We start from the raw sequence: 16,762 nt of genomic DNA on the forward strand, positions 1-16,762 counted from the left end.
TGGCAAGGGGTTTTCAAGACAAGTCAGAAGTCTTGAAAGACTGCCTTCCTCTGCAGCCTTCCTTAGTGGTCCCCCATCCAAGTAGCAACCCCTTTTAGCTTCTGAAATCTGATGAGATTGGGCTATATCATACCATTCCCCCCTGACCTTCCATAGGTCCTTTCTGGCCAGCATTTTGAGCCAACCCTAACCACCACCCCCCAACTAGGATTGCCAACCTCCAAGTACTAGCTGGAGATCTGCTGCTATTACAACTGATTTCCAGCCGACAGAGATCAGTTCACCTGGGAAAAAATTGGCCACTTTGGCAATTGGACTCTATGGCGTTGAAGTCCTTCCCCATCCCAAACCCCGCCCTCCTCAGGCTCCGCCCCAAAAACCTCCCGCTGACGGTAAAGAGGGACCTGGCAACCCTACCCCCAGCCCCTTCATTTATACTGATGATCAGAAAGCCCCATACAAAACCACAAAGCACAAAACATGCATAAAGATTCAAATGTATACATCTTTAATGTTTAGTAATATACAAAAGTGTGTAATGGATTATATTCAGTAGAAGGCAGGATAATGTCAAGAATGACACAGGACATGGGGTTTTTAAAAGATGTTTGGTCAGGGTTGCAGTTCTTTGAGCAGCTGTATGATAAGCAGAAATTGAGAAGACGAAGCTATTCTCAGTGTGGAAAAGTAGGAAGGACACGGCCAAGTTTATTTCGACTTTTTGCAGATTCTCTTCTCTGTGTTTCCTCTCAGAGGGGATGAGAGAAGGCCCGTATATGTTTTGGTGATTCTTCCACAATCAGTCTTCCAGATACTGTCATCTATTGTCTTTTTCCTTTCTGAAATAGAAGGGGGGTGGGACAGTGTAAGTTCATCATCTAGATGGAAGCCCAACCTCAGTGAGAAAAAATAAAGCATCCAGATACCAGGTAGGGTTGCCAGGTAGGGTTGCCAGGCAGGGTCTGGCAACCAGTGGGCAGTAGGGTTGCCAGGTCCCTCTTCGCTACCGGCAGGAGGTTTTTGGGGCAGAGCCTGAGGAGGGGTTTGGGAAGGGGAGGGACTTCAATGCCATAGAATCCAATGGCCAAAGCGGCCATTTTCTCCAGGTGAGCTGATCTCTATCGGCTGGAAATCGGTTGTAACAGCAGGAGATCTCCAGCTAGTACCTGGAGGTTGGCAACCCTAGCAGGCGGGTTGTGGGGGCATCTAGGGTTGCCAACCTCCAAGTACTAGCTGGAGATCTCTTGCTATTACAACCGATCTACAGCCAATAGAGATCAGTTCACCTGGAGAAAATGGCCGCTTTGGCAATTGGACTCTATGGCATTGAAGTCCCTCCCGAAAGCCCACCCTCCTCAGGCTCCTCCCCCAAAACCTGCCGCCGGTGGCAAAGAGGGACCTGGCAACCCTAGAGGCATCGTCCCAGGAGACAAATCAAAAATGAAAATGAAGGCCTCATCTACTTATAGGAAGTTCTTAACATAGAGTTTCTGGCTAGGGCTGCCAACTTCCAGGTGGCACCTGGAAATCTTCTGCTATTACAACTGATCTCCAGACAATCAAGAGCAGTTCCCCTGTAGAAAATGGCTGCCTTGGAGGGTGGACCCTATGGCATTATACCCTGCTGAGGTCCCTCCCCTCCCCAAACCCTGCCCCCCATGCTCCACCCCCAAAACCTCTCATCATGTCAATCTGACTTTGGTTCATTTCGATTCAAAGAGAGAAAACGGGGGTCGTAGTCAAAACCTTTGGTCCCAGTCCAAAGGGTTGGTTCTTGTACCTTAGCAAGACCACAGGCGGAAAGTTAGAAGCAGGTTGACGGCCACTGTCTTCAGGAAAATAATCCTCAATCCCAACATCGTGAGAGAAAGGAAATTTAGTCTTTCATCTGGAAGAAAACGAGGAGAGGATAGTTGTTACTGGAGAACATACTTCAGTATGCATGCTATAGTTGAAATGAGACTCGGGCAGCCAGGGTGTTTTGTGTTTGTTTATCTAATGTGATAAGGGTTATAATGCACAAAGATGCCAAATAATAACCAACAGGAGTCCTGTGGCATCTTCAAGACTAACTTTTTCTCTCCGGCATAACTTGTCAGATGCATCAGGTCATGTTATCTGAGGAAGTGGGTTCTAGTCACGCATGAAGCTGCTTTAGAGAGTTACGTTGTGGAACTCACTGCCACAGGATGTGGTGATGGCCACCAGTGTGGAAGGGGAGGGGTTCAGGAGTAGACAACTTCATGGGGGGTGGGACTATCCATGGCTATTAGCCATGATGGATATCTACTCCTTTCAGAACCAGAGGCAGTATGCCTCTATATATATGTTGCTGAGGAGTACAGACCGGAGTTGCAGGCATCCTGCTTGTGGGCTTCCTAGAGGCAGCTGGTTGGCCTCTGTGTGAGAAGAATTCTGGACTTGATGGGCCATTGATCTGATCCAGCATGGCTCCTTTTAGGTTCTTTTATTGAGTCAAGTCATCTTTATCAAAGTCAGCATTGTCTACTCTGAGTGGCAGGCACTCTGCCAGGTCTCAGGAAGAGAGGTTTTCACATTGCTTACTACCTGATACTTTAAAAAAAAATAAAAAAACCTGGAGATGCCAGGACTGTGACCCATGACAGCCCACCCTGAACTAAATGCTGTTAAGTCTTTTAAGGCGCCACTGTATTTTTGTTTTCCTTTGCTACGACACACTAACACAGCTACTGCTATGGATGCATCCCTGTTGAACATACCTGTCTTAAAGTCTTCTTCTAGGCAGGCATCATCAGCATCATCAGCATCTGTAACCATGACAACAACAATCAATATCAATAAGAAAGCTGACTGCTGCCATATCACAATCTGTACATTTGTGTTGCTTTCGTCAAGAAATGAAGCATAAAACCGATGTCGGCATCTGGCAATGTTCCCTTTAAAAACTCTGGGTTGGGAAATTCCTGGAGATTTGGGGGCTGGATTCTGGGGAGGGTGGGACTTGGGGAGGAGAGCAGGGCTGCCAACCGCCAGGTGTGGCCTGGTGTCCTCAGAGAATTACAACTGATCTCCAGCCTACAGAGATCAGTTCTCCTGGAGAAAATGGCCGCTTTGGCTGGTAGTTATATGGTATCACATCTCTGCTGAGCTCCCTCCCCAAATTTTCTCCAGGCACCACTTCCAGATCTTCAGGGTTTCCCAAAGCCGGAGCTGGCAACCCTACATGGGAGGGAGCTTAGTGGGGATATGATTCCATACGGTCCAACCTCCAAAGCAGCCACATTCCCCAGGGGAATCTGATCTCTGTCTGGAGATCAGTTACAAAGTCAGGGATTGCCACTTGGAGGTTGGCAGCCTTGGACAATGTATGCATTTTCTCTGATTCTCGCCTTGAATTCTTGGTCACTTCATGCAGGGTGGAGATGGGTGGTGGTGGCAGGATTCAACTGAACACAAGAACCCATTTTATAAGTGAATTCCAGCCTTGAATAAATTGATTCTGCTGACTGTCCCAACAAACTTTGACCATGAGCCAGCCATAGATAGAACAAAAACTTAACTATGGATGAATCATTGCCCTATGTAGAATGGGAGGGATTCAGGTTCTTTCCTCTTGGCTTTCCTTGTTGAGCTGGAAGCAAGACTCCCTCCCAAGCTTGGCCATCATTGCCATGTTGGTTCATATATGATAAACCAACGTATGTAAGACTGATGACTAGCATTTGTAGCTTGCCCCATCCTTAGGATTTGAAACTTCCTCAGTGTGAAGCTTCAGTTCCTTCTTATTCTGCCTTCTCTTTTGGACCTGGGCTTGACAACAGCAAGTTATGGTGAACTGGTTGGCCTACATTTGTTTTCAAATCTCTTATTGCATCTCCTGCTGAGAAACGCTTGAATGTTTCCCAAGAAAACCCTGAGCATCAAAGAGCTTGTTCTAGCAGGTACAATTCAACTCATGTGGGTCAGGTATCCTGCTTGAACTGTAGGGCTGCCAACCTCCAGTGGTGGCTGGAGATCTCCTGCTATTTCAACTGATCTCCAGCCGATAGAGATCAGTTCCCCTGGAGAAAACAGCCGCTTTGGCAACTGAACTCTATGGCATTGGCTCTATGGCAGTTGAACTCTATGGCATTGGACGCTATGGACAATATGGCAACCCTTCTCCGGACCTGCCCTCCTCAGGCTCCGCCCCAAAAATCTCCAAGTATTTCCCAACCCAGAGCTGGCAACCCTATTGAACTGTAAGAATAACCTGGAACGCTCTTGTGATTCCACACTGCTGGAGAAATCAATAGTTGTGGTCCAGTTGAAGGAAGCTTGTCCACCATTCAAGATGATCTCAATGAGTGACACTGCTAAGTTCTAATGATGCCTGGGGTTCTCTAGAGCATGGTTTGTTTACAACATACCCTCTACGCTACATATCTTGGAGGGGGAAAATCTCTGTGGTTTCCAGGGAGGCTTGGGAGAGGCGAGGGAAAGGAATTGAACTTTCAGATAAGAGTCCAACTACAGTGTAAATACGCTTAGCCTCCATTTACCTTCTGGGAGGCTGTAACGTTTTCCTCCATGATCAGCGTGACAATCAAAGTTTCCATTGCTCCAGAGGACCGTTCCATAGCTGGGCACTGAGTTGCCGCCATCTTCCGTTACCACTAATGAGCTGTCGACTGGCTTCACATTGTCATTCAGTCCTGCTGAGATGGTGCCAGGGAAATAGTCAGTGATGAGGCAAGCAGAGATGTTTTCATGTTCCCTTTCCTGTGATTTTAGTTGATAGAGGGAAGGTTCAGAATTCTCAAGATCTGAAAGAGACAGCAACAGACCGTCAGGAGTTATTGACTGTGACACGTAGTAGCTAAAAAGCACATCTTGAAGTCATCAATACTGAGTATGCATATTCTTCTGTGTGTTTAGTTGTGATTATTGTGCTTTCTATAGACTTAGAATCATAGAGTTGGAAGGGACCACCAGAGTCATCTAGTCCAGCCCAGTGGGCGGGCTGGCCATTGAGTCAGCTTGCCCGATGGCAACTGGGCCCCTTTAAACATTAGACAATATGTTAAAAATAAAAATTAATAAAAATTAAATTATAGCCTTATAGCTGTGGGTGGGTCCCCTTTGTCTCCTGGCAACCAATATTTTTAGACCCAGTCCGCCACTGGTCCAGCCTCCTGCACGATGCAGGAAATTCACAACGACCTTCCCCCCACCCCCACATCCCCAGTGACTCCTACTCCATGCCCAGATGATAGCAAGAAAAAAAAATCCCTCCAGGATCCCTGGCCAATCGGGCCTGGAAGAAAATTTCTTTCTGACCCCAAAGTGGTGATCAGCATTACCCTGAGCATGTGAGAAGGGGCCACTTCTGCCTATGGTTTGTCTTTAGATGTTACATTTTCCACTCCCGATACTGCCCCAACTTCAAATCTAAGGATCTGCCCTTTTACGGGGCTAATGATGACTAAGGAGAGGTGGTTCATATTGGTGAAACCATACAAGGTTAAATTCCCCTGTCTCCTTCCATGATTCACCTGATTTGAGTTAGGATCCTACTTGCCTTCCATTGGTTGTTAAAAATGCTGGGAAGATCCATTTTCAACACCTCCTGTGTTACATCTCGTTTGACCCTAGAGTACCTTTTCTCCTGACTGAAACCTGCAAACCTGATGCTCTACCACTCCTCATCAACACATCAAGCTGCCTTAGACTGAATCAATCCTATGGTCCATCAAGGTCAGGACTGTCTACTCAGACTGACAGTGACACTCCAGGGTCTTAAAGAGTGGTCTTTCACATCATCTACTCCCTGATCCTTTTCACTGGAGATGCCAGGGAATGAACCCATCGCCTTCCATATGCCAAGGAGAAGAGAAGGAGAGGTCAAGACCCAACTTATTTCAGGCATTGCTCCGGTTTTCAGGTCCCACTTTTTCAGGCAGAGCCTGGGGAGGGCAGGGTTTGTTGTAAGTTGTAAGTCTTTCACTGCACTTTTGCACTTTTGCACCTATGTGATAAATTGTTAAGTTCTGGAGTAATTTGTGTCTGTGATTGACATGAAATTAACTAGCCGACTCCATACTAATTACCTGGAGGTTGGCAACCCTAGGCACTACATTTGTCCCACCTCAATGTTAATACAGTAAGCAAAGGTTTGATTTGGGTTCTTCTGCAATGAGCATCTGGAGAGTCTTTAGCAAGTCACACATACCACCCCCTCCAAAAACACACACAAACAAAAAAGCAAACCCTCTTTGCATCCTCCTTGCAAAGAGTTTCATTCTTGCTCCTAAGACCAGTTTCCCAGAAGTGCCCGCAAATTTCACACCTCGCAGTGTGTCTTTCAATACTGCTGTTTCGGTATGACTGAGAATTCATGATTTGAGCACAGCTATTGCTACCCACGCTTCCTGCTCTTTTGCAAAGTTTAGCAAGAAGGCACATGGCTTGTCAAAAGTGCAGTCTTGGAGGTCTGGGGACAATCAGCACTCACTTTTTGTTTCCATAAAGACATTAAATCCTAGCTCAATATACCACCCCTCAAGTAATCCAAATTCATTTCCAAGAAAAGCTGGATTCTATTGTCTAGGTTGGCTAAATAGGGCTCATTCCTGAGTCCCATCAACCAAGTCTTCCTCCACTGGAGACATTCTCCCCCCACCCCCGATGAAGAATGACTTCCTCTAATGGAGAAAGCTTGGTAGAAAGGATTCCTATGATCTACTCCTAGGATGGACTCCTTCCATCGGATCCAGCCCAACCAATATAGATATAGCCTTCCAACTCTGGTCCTATAATTGTTTATAGTTACTGGGTTAGATGCAGCACAAAAATTCGGCTTGAGCTAGAGCAGAAATGCAAGGAAAAGGTGGTAGCCTCTTGTACTAAGTCTGACTGATTGTATCCCTGCTTGCATCTCTCTAGGTCATCCCTCTATCCTCTGCATCATACTACACATCTTAATAGGAATGAAGCAAATCAAGTTGGATCCACCAGAGATCCACCAGAGATCCAATGTTGTCCAATACCAATTTCCCATGACAGATCTCCAGCTCTCCCTCATGTCTTTCCTGGCGGTCCCCTGTCCCCCAGGAGTAGCATTTTGGGGGGCATTTTGGACCACACAGGGGGTGTAGAAGGCAGGGAAGTCATGCCGCATGGACAGAAATCCCTTCTGTCTGTGGAAATCTTCCAGTGGAATCAAGCCGTTAAGTTAGAAAGAAAATACATATTATCGGAGCACAACAAGATTACCTACTGGGTAACTTCCTTGTCCCCGTTGTATCCACACACTTGCCTTCCCCATTACAAATGCGTGCCCCTTATCATGAAGGGGAAAATGTGTTTGGGAAAGATTAGGATTGGGAAAGTGCACACACCCTAGGACTGGGATTCACAAGCTTACACAGCTGCCCACAGGATCTTTCCAGATTTTCATTTCTGCCTGAAACCACTGAGGCTTCTTGAGTTCCACCATCTCTGAGAAGCCTGCAGGATGTGTCCTCTTGTTCTAAAGGAGGCTATTCCACTTCAGGTTGCTAATGACTATTAAAAAACTAATGTGAATCATCTTGTTTTTTAACTCTTTTTTGAGTTTGTAGTCGAAAAGCAGCTCAAATATTTAATTTGTGTGTTATGTGCAATCAAGTCACTTCCGAGTTATGGCGACTCTATGAATTATTGAACTCCAAACATAGAATCTTAGAATCATAGAGTTGGAAAGGACCACCAGGGTCATCTAGTCCAACCCCCTGCACAATGCAGGAAATTCACAACTACCTCCCCTACATACCCCCAGTGACCCCCACTCCATGCCCAGAAGATGGCCAAGATGCCCTCCCTCTCATGACCTGCCTAAGGTCATAGAATCAGCATTGCTGACAGAAGGCCATCTAGCCTCTTCTTAAAAACCTCCAGGGAAGGAGAGCTTACCACCTCTCGAAGTCTGTTCCACTGAGGAACTGCTCTAACTGTTAGAAAATCTTATCATTAACATCTTATAATTAACAGCCTGGCTCAGGTCTGGCAAACTCAAGGCTGTGGCTTCTTTTATTGAATCAATCTACCTCACATTGGGTCGTCTTCTTCCCCTACTGCCTTCGACTTTTCCTAGCATTATAGTTTTTCTGAGTAAATTGAATAGCCACAATAAATTGCTGTCCCTTCCAGACCAGCAAGGAATGCTCATGACGATCCTCTAATTTAAAAAACAATATTTCAACGGGGGGGAAGACCTTTGTGGAAAACCCCTCTGTGGCATTTCAGCCCCAGCTTTTTGTTTTCCTGAAATATCAAGGATAATCCACTTGTCACTATCCTTTCCTAACCCATCTCTGAATTCTACTAACCTGGTTTCACGTGCAGCTCTGTCCCTTGACCAAATATTACTTTGTAACCTCCACTTCCACTGTTCACACAGGAAGGAATAACTTTGCAAGAACTACTTGGGCCACACATGAAGCTGCCTTATACTGAATCAGACCCTTGGTTCATCAAAGTCAGTATTGTCTACTCAGACTGGCAGGGTCTCTCCAGGATCTCAGGCAGGGGTCTTTCGCATTACCTACTTGCCTAGTCCCTTTAGCCGGAGATGCCGGGGATTGAACCTGGGACCTTCTGCATACCAAGCAGATGCTCTACCACTGAGCCACAGCCCCTCCCTTACTGCATAGCCTGACAAAACTATCCTGGCCAGTCCAGTTCAGTATTCTGGGCTGGGTCCAGCCAGCCTTTCCACTGGTGAAAAAGGAAATCCCCTTTATATGAAGCCATATTTTATACAGCAACCATTATTGCTAGTCATTATTATTACCTTCGATACAAAATTTTAAAAAAATACTTCCAAATGCTCAAGACAAAAAAAATAGGACTCAATCATTCATGCAGCAATCTGCCAGGTCGCACAGCAAAACCTAAGATTGGGCAGAGTATCAAAGGCAGATTGAGGCAATGTAGGGTTTCCAGGTCTCTCTTCTCCACTGGTGGGAGCTGGGAGGTTTTTGGGGCACAGCCTGAGGAGGGCAGAGTTTGGGGAGGGGAGGGACTTCAGTGCCATAGAGTCCAATTGCCAAATAATCCATTTTCTCCAGGTGAGTGGATTTATCTCAGCTGGAGATCAGTTGTAATAGGAAGATCTCCAGCTACTACCCGGAGGTTGGCAACTGTAAGACAATGGCAGCAATGGTGTGTCTGTTTTGGAAAGGACAAACGTTAAAAATGGTGGACAAATCAGGCATGATCTAAGCAATAATGCCAACTTACCAGGGAGAACTAAAAGTCTGGTCCCATGACCAAAGATGAGCTTATTCAATCCACCAGTGTCAACACTATGAGACACACCTCTACAAAATGGCGGCTCTGAGAGAGCTGACATGCCTTGCGTTGCCTACTTGACCGCTATTGTGTGAGGAGGAAGTATCAAAATGTAGTTACGTTTTAGAATCAACAACTTAGCATTTGGGTTGTTCGTTACACAATAGATAAGACTTTTTTTTCTGTGGAGACAGATGAAATTTCACAAATGCGATGGCATGGAGTCCAGCCCTGGAAGCTGCCATTTTCTCCGGGGGCACTGATCTCTGTAGTCTGGAGATCAGTTGTGATTCCAAGAGATCTCCAGGCCCCACCTGGAGATTGGAAGCCCTAACTCGGATAAATGTGGCACTTTCCTCCACTGTGGAAACCGTTCATGTTAGTGAAAGGAGGTTTTGAGAGTCCTTAAGTGATTTTTTTTGGCAGTGCTTTCCTTTTCAATTGGATATTTGGTGGCTAATCTAGGGAGACTGCAGCCAAGAAATCAGAAGGAGATTGAGACTGGGAAGGGCAGCCATGAAGGAGCTAGAAAAGATTCTGAAGTGTAAGGATGTGTCACTGGCCACCAAGACTAGATTAATTCATGCCATCGTATTCCCTATTACTATGTATGGGTGTGAAAGCTGGACAGTGAAGAAAGCTGATAGGAAGAAAGTAGATTCCTTTGAAATGTGGTGTTGGAGGAGAGGGTTACGGATTCTGTGGACTGCCCAAAAAAACAAATCAATGGGTTATAGATCAAGCCTGAACTGACCCTAGAAGCTAAAATGACTAAACTGAGGCTATCGTATTTTGGCCACATCATGAGACGACAAGAGTCACTGGAAAAGACAGTCATGCTAGGAAAAGTTGAGGGCAGCAGGAAAAGAGGAAGACCCAGCAAGAGATGGATGGACTCAATAAAGCAAGCCACAGCCTTCAGTTTGCAAGACCTGAGCAAGGCTGTCAAAGATAGGACATTTTGGAGGACTTTCATTCATAGGGTCGCCATGAGTCGGAGGCGACTTGACGGCACTTAACACACACACAATCTAGAAGTGAGGCATTAGTTATCCTGACGGAAAGTTCTATGGGACTTCTTTCCAATGGTCTCTATTTATTTGTGATTGCTTGTTACCTGTGGGTCAGGTTGTTGTTTTGTGCAGTGCCTTGAGCTGCTGTGGTCAGCAGAAAATATCTGATAAATAAGATGAGCACTGTTATCTGGGATCCAAAGAATTAGAAGGCCAGTTTGGTATAGTGTTGGACTAGGACCTAGGAAAGACAGGTTCAAATCCCCATGTAACTGTGAATTGCACGGAGTAAGGTTGCCAACCTCCAGGAGCTGGCTGGAGATCTCCCGCTATTACAACTGATCTCCAGGTGATAGAGATCAGTTCACCTGGCTGCTTTGGATGGTAGATTCTATGGCATTGTGTCCCACTGAAGTCCCTCCCCTCCCCAACCCCTCCCTCCTCAGGCTGTGCCCCTAAAATCTCCAGGTATTTCCCAACCCAGAGCTGGCAACCCTAGCTATCAGATATGGGGGCAGAATGGCAGGGAGAGAACCTTCTGCACAACACAGACAAATGTCCAAAAGAGAATGGTGTCACATCAAGCCCCACAAAAGTACAATACGTTATATTATACATTATATTAGATATAGGCAAAGGCGGAAATGTCAACTTACCGGGGACAACTATAAACTTGGTCCCATTTCCAAATGTGACTTTAAACCCTCCACCAGAGTTAACACTGTGAGACGCACTTCTACAAAATGGCGGCTGTTATGCTAGACTCATGCTGCTTTCTTGACAGGTATTAAATGGAAGGGAAATCTCAAAATGTAGTTATATTCTACCTTCTAGTTGGTCCCCCACTTAAATGCCCTGCTTGGTATCTACTACATTCTTTCCCTATACTGGCTCCCATCTTGGGGTGGGGGCACAATCTTTAGGAAAAAATGGTTAGGAGGCATTTGAAGATCATGTTTTTTGGGAGGGTTTTTAGATGCATTTAAGCTGTAGGCTTTTTTCTTTGGGATGGGGGTAAAAGGGGTTGTACTGAATTTTGTATATTTTTAAATTTTGCCATTCCAGACTAACTTAGAATCATAGAGTTGGAAGGGACCACCAGGGTCATCGAGTCCAACCCCCTGCACAATGTAGGAAATTCACAACTACCTCCCCCACACACCCCCAGTGACCCCCTACTCCATGCCCAGAAGATGGCCAAGATGCCCTCCCAATCATAGAATCAACTTGAGCCACATGGAAACCAAATAATTATTTGAAAGAAAGCAAGATTTGGCATCAGGCTTCTCGTAAATGGTTTGCTTGACAAGAGCCTCCTGAGATAGATAAAATAAGCAAAAATATGATGGGTGGATAGAAAGATAGTAAAGGGGAGGATAAATTATTCCATCCTACCCAGTTGTGTGTGTTTGTGTCACACACAAATAGGCAGAATTAAGTGCTTTCCAAATAATCAGCTTACTTACCGTTATAATCCAGTCATCAACCATATTAAGGACTAAAGGTAAAAATCCCTCTGACGTTAAAATCTGCTAAAATTGTATTAAATATGAGCATACATAAGAATGGGATCTTACCAGGCATAACTGTAAGTTTGGTCCCATTTCCAAACAGGAGTTTACTATATCCACCAGTATTACCACAGTTAGATACACCTTTACAAAATGGCGGTTTTCTGGTAGTTTCTAAGCCTTATAATGCTTCCTACTCTCCTGTGCAAATAATACATCATGCATTCCTTTTTTTTAAACATATCTTACAAGTTGTTTGCTTTTTAGCTCATTTTTCTTAAAACTACCGCCATCTTTATTCCTCAGGTAATTGAATGCATTTGAGTTTCATATGCTCAGTGGTTGTTTATGAATACTATATAGCTAGGGTTGGCAGGTCCCTCTTTGCTATCAACTGGAGATTTGGGGGGTGGAGCCTGAGGAGAGTGGGGTTTGGGAGGGGAGGGACTTCAATGCCATAGAGTCCAATGACAGAAGTGGCCATTTTCTCCAGGTGAACTGATCTCTATCGGCTGGAGATCACTTGTAATAGCAGGAGATCGTCTGCTATTACCTGGAGGCTGGCAACCCTATATATAGCACTCAAATGTTGGGGGGAAATCCTGTCCATGTCAGAATCACACCTGAGGGGGTTCATTCTAAGAGTCACTATCATGGGTTAGCACCAGGTTGAATACATAGAAAGTGTCTGCACCCTAATAGTGACGGTAACTTGGTAGTTAAAGGTTGTGGGAAGGACAAACTGGTATGTATTTAGGGATCTTGAGAATGTGAATGAGGAGATGCCAGATGGGTCAGACCTAGGGTTGCCAGGTCCCTCTTCACCACCAGTGGGAGATTTTTGGGGTGGAGCCTGAGGGGGGTGGGGTTTGGGGAGGGGAGGGGAGGGACTTCAATGCCATAGAGTCCAATTGCCGAAGCAGCCATTTTCTCCAGGTGAACTGATCTCTAGTGGCTGGAGATCAGTTGTAATAGCAGGAAATCTCCAGCTAGTACCTGGAGGTTGGCAACCCTAGTCAGACCACATGTTCATCAAGTCCAGCATTCCCTGTCCCATTGGAAAGCCTGTGCGGCGTAAGGGTTAGATTAGGATCTGAGAAGTCCAGTTCGAATCCTCACTGTACCAAGAACCATAATAGGTGATCCTCAGGACTAGTCACTCTCTCATGTCCTAATCTGCCACACAGATACCACATAGGGTTGTTGAGAGGAAACAGTTGGGAAGGGGAAATTATGAACTCCTTCTCATGGGCTCCTTGTAGGAACAGCTGGATAAAATGTGATAGAAAGATTGTGTCCAACCTGATGCAAACGAGAAATGCACAGGAAGAGAAATGCAGCTGTTCCTCCCAACAACCAGTATTAATTGGCATATTATTGCTGGAGGTTCCTTGCACACTAATATATTTTGGAATTTTTCTTCCTCCAAATTAATTGTCAGTCTTGGCTGAGAAATATTAACGTCTGTATATACTCACTGGGTTTCACCGAGAGCACAGTTCCTTTCCCAAAGATGGGTTTGTATCCTGCACCAGAATACACACCGTGAAACACATCCTTTCAAAAACAGATTTGAGCAAGGCCTTTCCCCAAGCTCTTTTCTCTTCCAAAGAAGTGTACAAGTGGCATGGAGACTCTAATCCACACCTGTAAACATGGGTACAAAACCTGAAGAGGTTAGGGTTTTTTTTTAAAAAAAAAATCACTGGCCTGGGACCCAAATAGCCAGACAACTGGTGTCACTCAAAGATGGTGGATTTGAGGTTCCAGTTCTAGGTTTCCCATGCTAGAAGGCAAGCCATTTTTAAGAGGACAATCTCAAAATTGGAGAAGGCATGCTGGGACCTACTGTTTGATGATACTACTGCCAAAGCCCCCCTTTTTGCAGATTGACCTTTGGTCTGCTTAAATTTAGAGTCAGTGTGGTAGTCCTTGAAGACTACTGAGGAACTATTATAGTTGCAAAATTGGGTGGCTTTCCTATTGGCTAGAGTACATAGATGGTAGCATATTGCTCCCATCTTGCAACACTTACAATGGGATAGAAACATGTGTGTGTAAAGTGCCTTCAAGTCGCAGCCGACTTATGGCAACCCCTTTTGGGGTTTTCATGGCAAGAGACTGACAGAGATGGTTTGCCAGTGCCTTCCTCTGCACAGCAACCCGGGTATTCCTTGGTGGTCTCCCATCCAAATACTAACCAGGGCTGACCCTGCTTAGCTTCTGAGATCTGACCAGATCAGGCTAGCCTGGGCCATCCAGGTCAGGGTGGATAGAAACATAATCATATAGATTTAAACTAAGTTTGTCCGATAAAATACATCAACTTGGCACGTTCTGTCCTATTGAAACTTTTATATCCTCCCAATTTCCTCTTATCCAGCCTTTCCCCAACAGAAAACAAACAGGTCCCACAAAACCTTTACACTTGCTACATCTTACTTGGCTTGATTTGGAGCTTGGTGCCACTGCCAAATATAATTTTGTACCCATCTGTGTTCACACAGTGATTGCCAGCATGACACAAACCACACCATCGTGTCACATCAATTCAGATGTCTTTCTGGCTGAGAGCCACCAAAGGTCTCTAGAGAGATTTCCTCTGGGTGTCCGTTCATCACCCAGACCCAACCCAAATGTCATGTACAACTTCATCATATGACCAGCCTGGTCTCATAAGCCCATGGGATCAATGGGTTCCCCCAATTCTGTCCTCCTAACCTTCCCCCACCCACCCATTGGCCCATTTTCCATAGCTTGTATGGAATTTTGTTAGTCTTTAAGGTGCTTCTGGACTCTGGCTCTTTTCTATTGTAGAACCAAAATAGTAGACCTCATGCTGTTCAAAAAAACACTCACAAAATCCAACTGGACAGACCAAAGCATGCCCCCAGTAGTCTTTTGGATCCCAGCCCATAAGGGAAGGATGCTGTTTACTTACTGGTTTCCACAGACAGTTTCGTTCCACTTCCAAATATGAGCTTATTGCCTACATTGTTCACACTGTGCTACGGGTCCTACCAAAAACATTTCCACTGCATCCTACTCTTTGATCACCATTTTGCATATCCCCTAATATCATTTTTAAGAAGGGGGGGTGTAAACTACACCCTTTTCATTGATCTGCTCCATCAAAGGGAGAGAAGAAGGAAAAAGAGAAGGAGAAGAGTTGGTTTTTATATGCCGAGTTTCTCTACTACGTAAGGAAGAATCAAACCGGCTTACAATCATCTTCCCTTCCCCACACCATGTGAGGTAAGTGGTGCTGAGAGAGCTCTAAGAGAGCTGTGACTAGCCCAGTAGGATTTATGTGTAGGAGTGGGGAAACCAACCCAGTTCTCCAGATTAGAGTCTGCCGCTCATGTGGAGGAGTTGGGAATCAAACCCGGTTCTCTGGATCAGAGTCCACTGCTCCAAACCAGCTCTCTTAATCACTGTACCACGCTGGCTCTCAACTGGTTAGTCGTTATTCTCCATCTTTTCATCCTCATAGATTCCTCCCGTCATCTCTCAGTCCTTTGGTCTAAGAGAAGTCAACAAAAGTTCCATCTGAGCCCTGAACCAAAAAAAAAAAGCTGATACTTACTGGGTATGACAAGAAGTCTTGAGCCGCCACCAAAGGTGACTTTCTCACCACCTAAATTCACACAGTGTTTTCGACTAAGACAAAAACTCAAGAGGAAGGGGAGGGGGCTTGACAAAATGGCAGCTCTCATGCTGAAGTGGGGACACTGACCTGACTGTGTATTATGTGCCATGAAGACGCTTCCCACTTGTTCAATGAATGACCTCCAAAACATCCTAAGGGAGGGAAGGCAGCATGGTATAGCCCAATCTCATCAGAGCTCAGAAGCAGGGTCAGCCCTGGTTAGCACTTGGATGGAAGACTACCAAGGAATAACAGGGTTGCTATGCAGATGAAGGCAATGGCAAGCCACCTCTGTTAGTCTCTTGCCTTGACAACCCAATGAAGGGGTCACCATAAGTTGACTGTGACTTGACGGCACTTTACACACCCATACAAAACATCCTAAAACTAACAGCTTTGCTCAGGTCTTGGAAACTGAGGCCCACGGCTTCCTTTATTGAGTCAATCCATCTCATGTTTGGGTCTTCCTCTTTTCCTGCTGCCCTCAACATTTTCTGACATTACTGTGACTCTTTTTTCCTCCCAATGGGACCAAAGTATGATAACTTCAGTTTAGTCGTTTTAGCTTCTAGGGGAGAGTTTGGGCTTGATTTGGTCTAGAAACCACTTGTTTGTCTTTTGACTTGACTACCTTGACGTAAATGGGGCAAGATGTGCAGGTGAGGTTGGAGGAGAACATTGCGAGCATATAACCTGTATGCCTGCTATGATGGATTCTGGGAGAAGAGAGAGAGGGACCAAGCAAGAGAGAGATAAGCAGAAAAACAGCCAACAGGGGGAAGAGCTGGGTAGTAAGTTGGAATAATAAATAAATAAACAATTGGGGGGAAAAGTGCCACAGACTTACAGGGCAGGACAAACAGTTGTGTCCCAGATCCAAATGTCACCTTGTCATTCCCATAGTTCACACAGTGATCTTCACCTTATCATAAACACATCCATCTAGAATGCTATTTATGAAGCTGGACTGAGCCTTAACTTCCTGCAAAAGCTCCTAGCTAGTTAAACATTAAGATCGGAAAACAGCATGTTTTATTTAAGCATCTGGCAGGCTGCTTTTCAAACAGAATGCTAGAAAAGATGGACTTTGGGCTGATACAGTCAAGCTACTTTGTTATTGTGGTCAAGATTAATATTAACAAAACCCGGATTTTTAAAATTAAGATACTTTGGTGGAGCCAGAATTGCTGCAAAATTAGATTCCTTGCTGGAAACTCTACCATGAAAATTGAGTATATTTGTGATGCGTGGAAGTGTGATCATGCTGTCAACTGAAGGTGACCCCTTAGGGTTTT

At 45.2% G+C, this 16,762-nt stretch overlaps 1 protein-coding gene across 1 annotated transcript in view; it reads right to left on the reverse strand.

The window, feature by feature from the left end:
* Window positions 1–1,781: 1,781 nt before the first annotated feature.
* The window catches only part of LOC130490240 (uncharacterized), a 63,427-nt gene continuing 48,446 nt past the window's right edge, over window positions 1,782–16,762 (reverse strand). The window contains exons 6-8 of the mRNA XM_056864065.1: window positions 4,524–4,787; window positions 2,742–2,789; window positions 1,782–1,888 (exon numbers count right to left, since the gene is read on the reverse strand). Of these exons, the coding sequence (XP_056720043.1) occupies window positions 1,782–1,888; window positions 2,742–2,789; window positions 4,524–4,787 (419 nt within the window). The remainder of the gene's footprint in view (window positions 1,889–2,741; window positions 2,790–4,523; window positions 4,788–16,762) is intronic.

This window comes from Euleptes europaea, chromosome 18 (assembly GCF_029931775.1).
Source record: "Euleptes europaea isolate rEulEur1 chromosome 18, rEulEur1.hap1, whole genome shotgun sequence".
NCBI lineage: Eukaryota > Metazoa > Chordata > Lepidosauria > Squamata > Sphaerodactylidae > Euleptes > Euleptes europaea.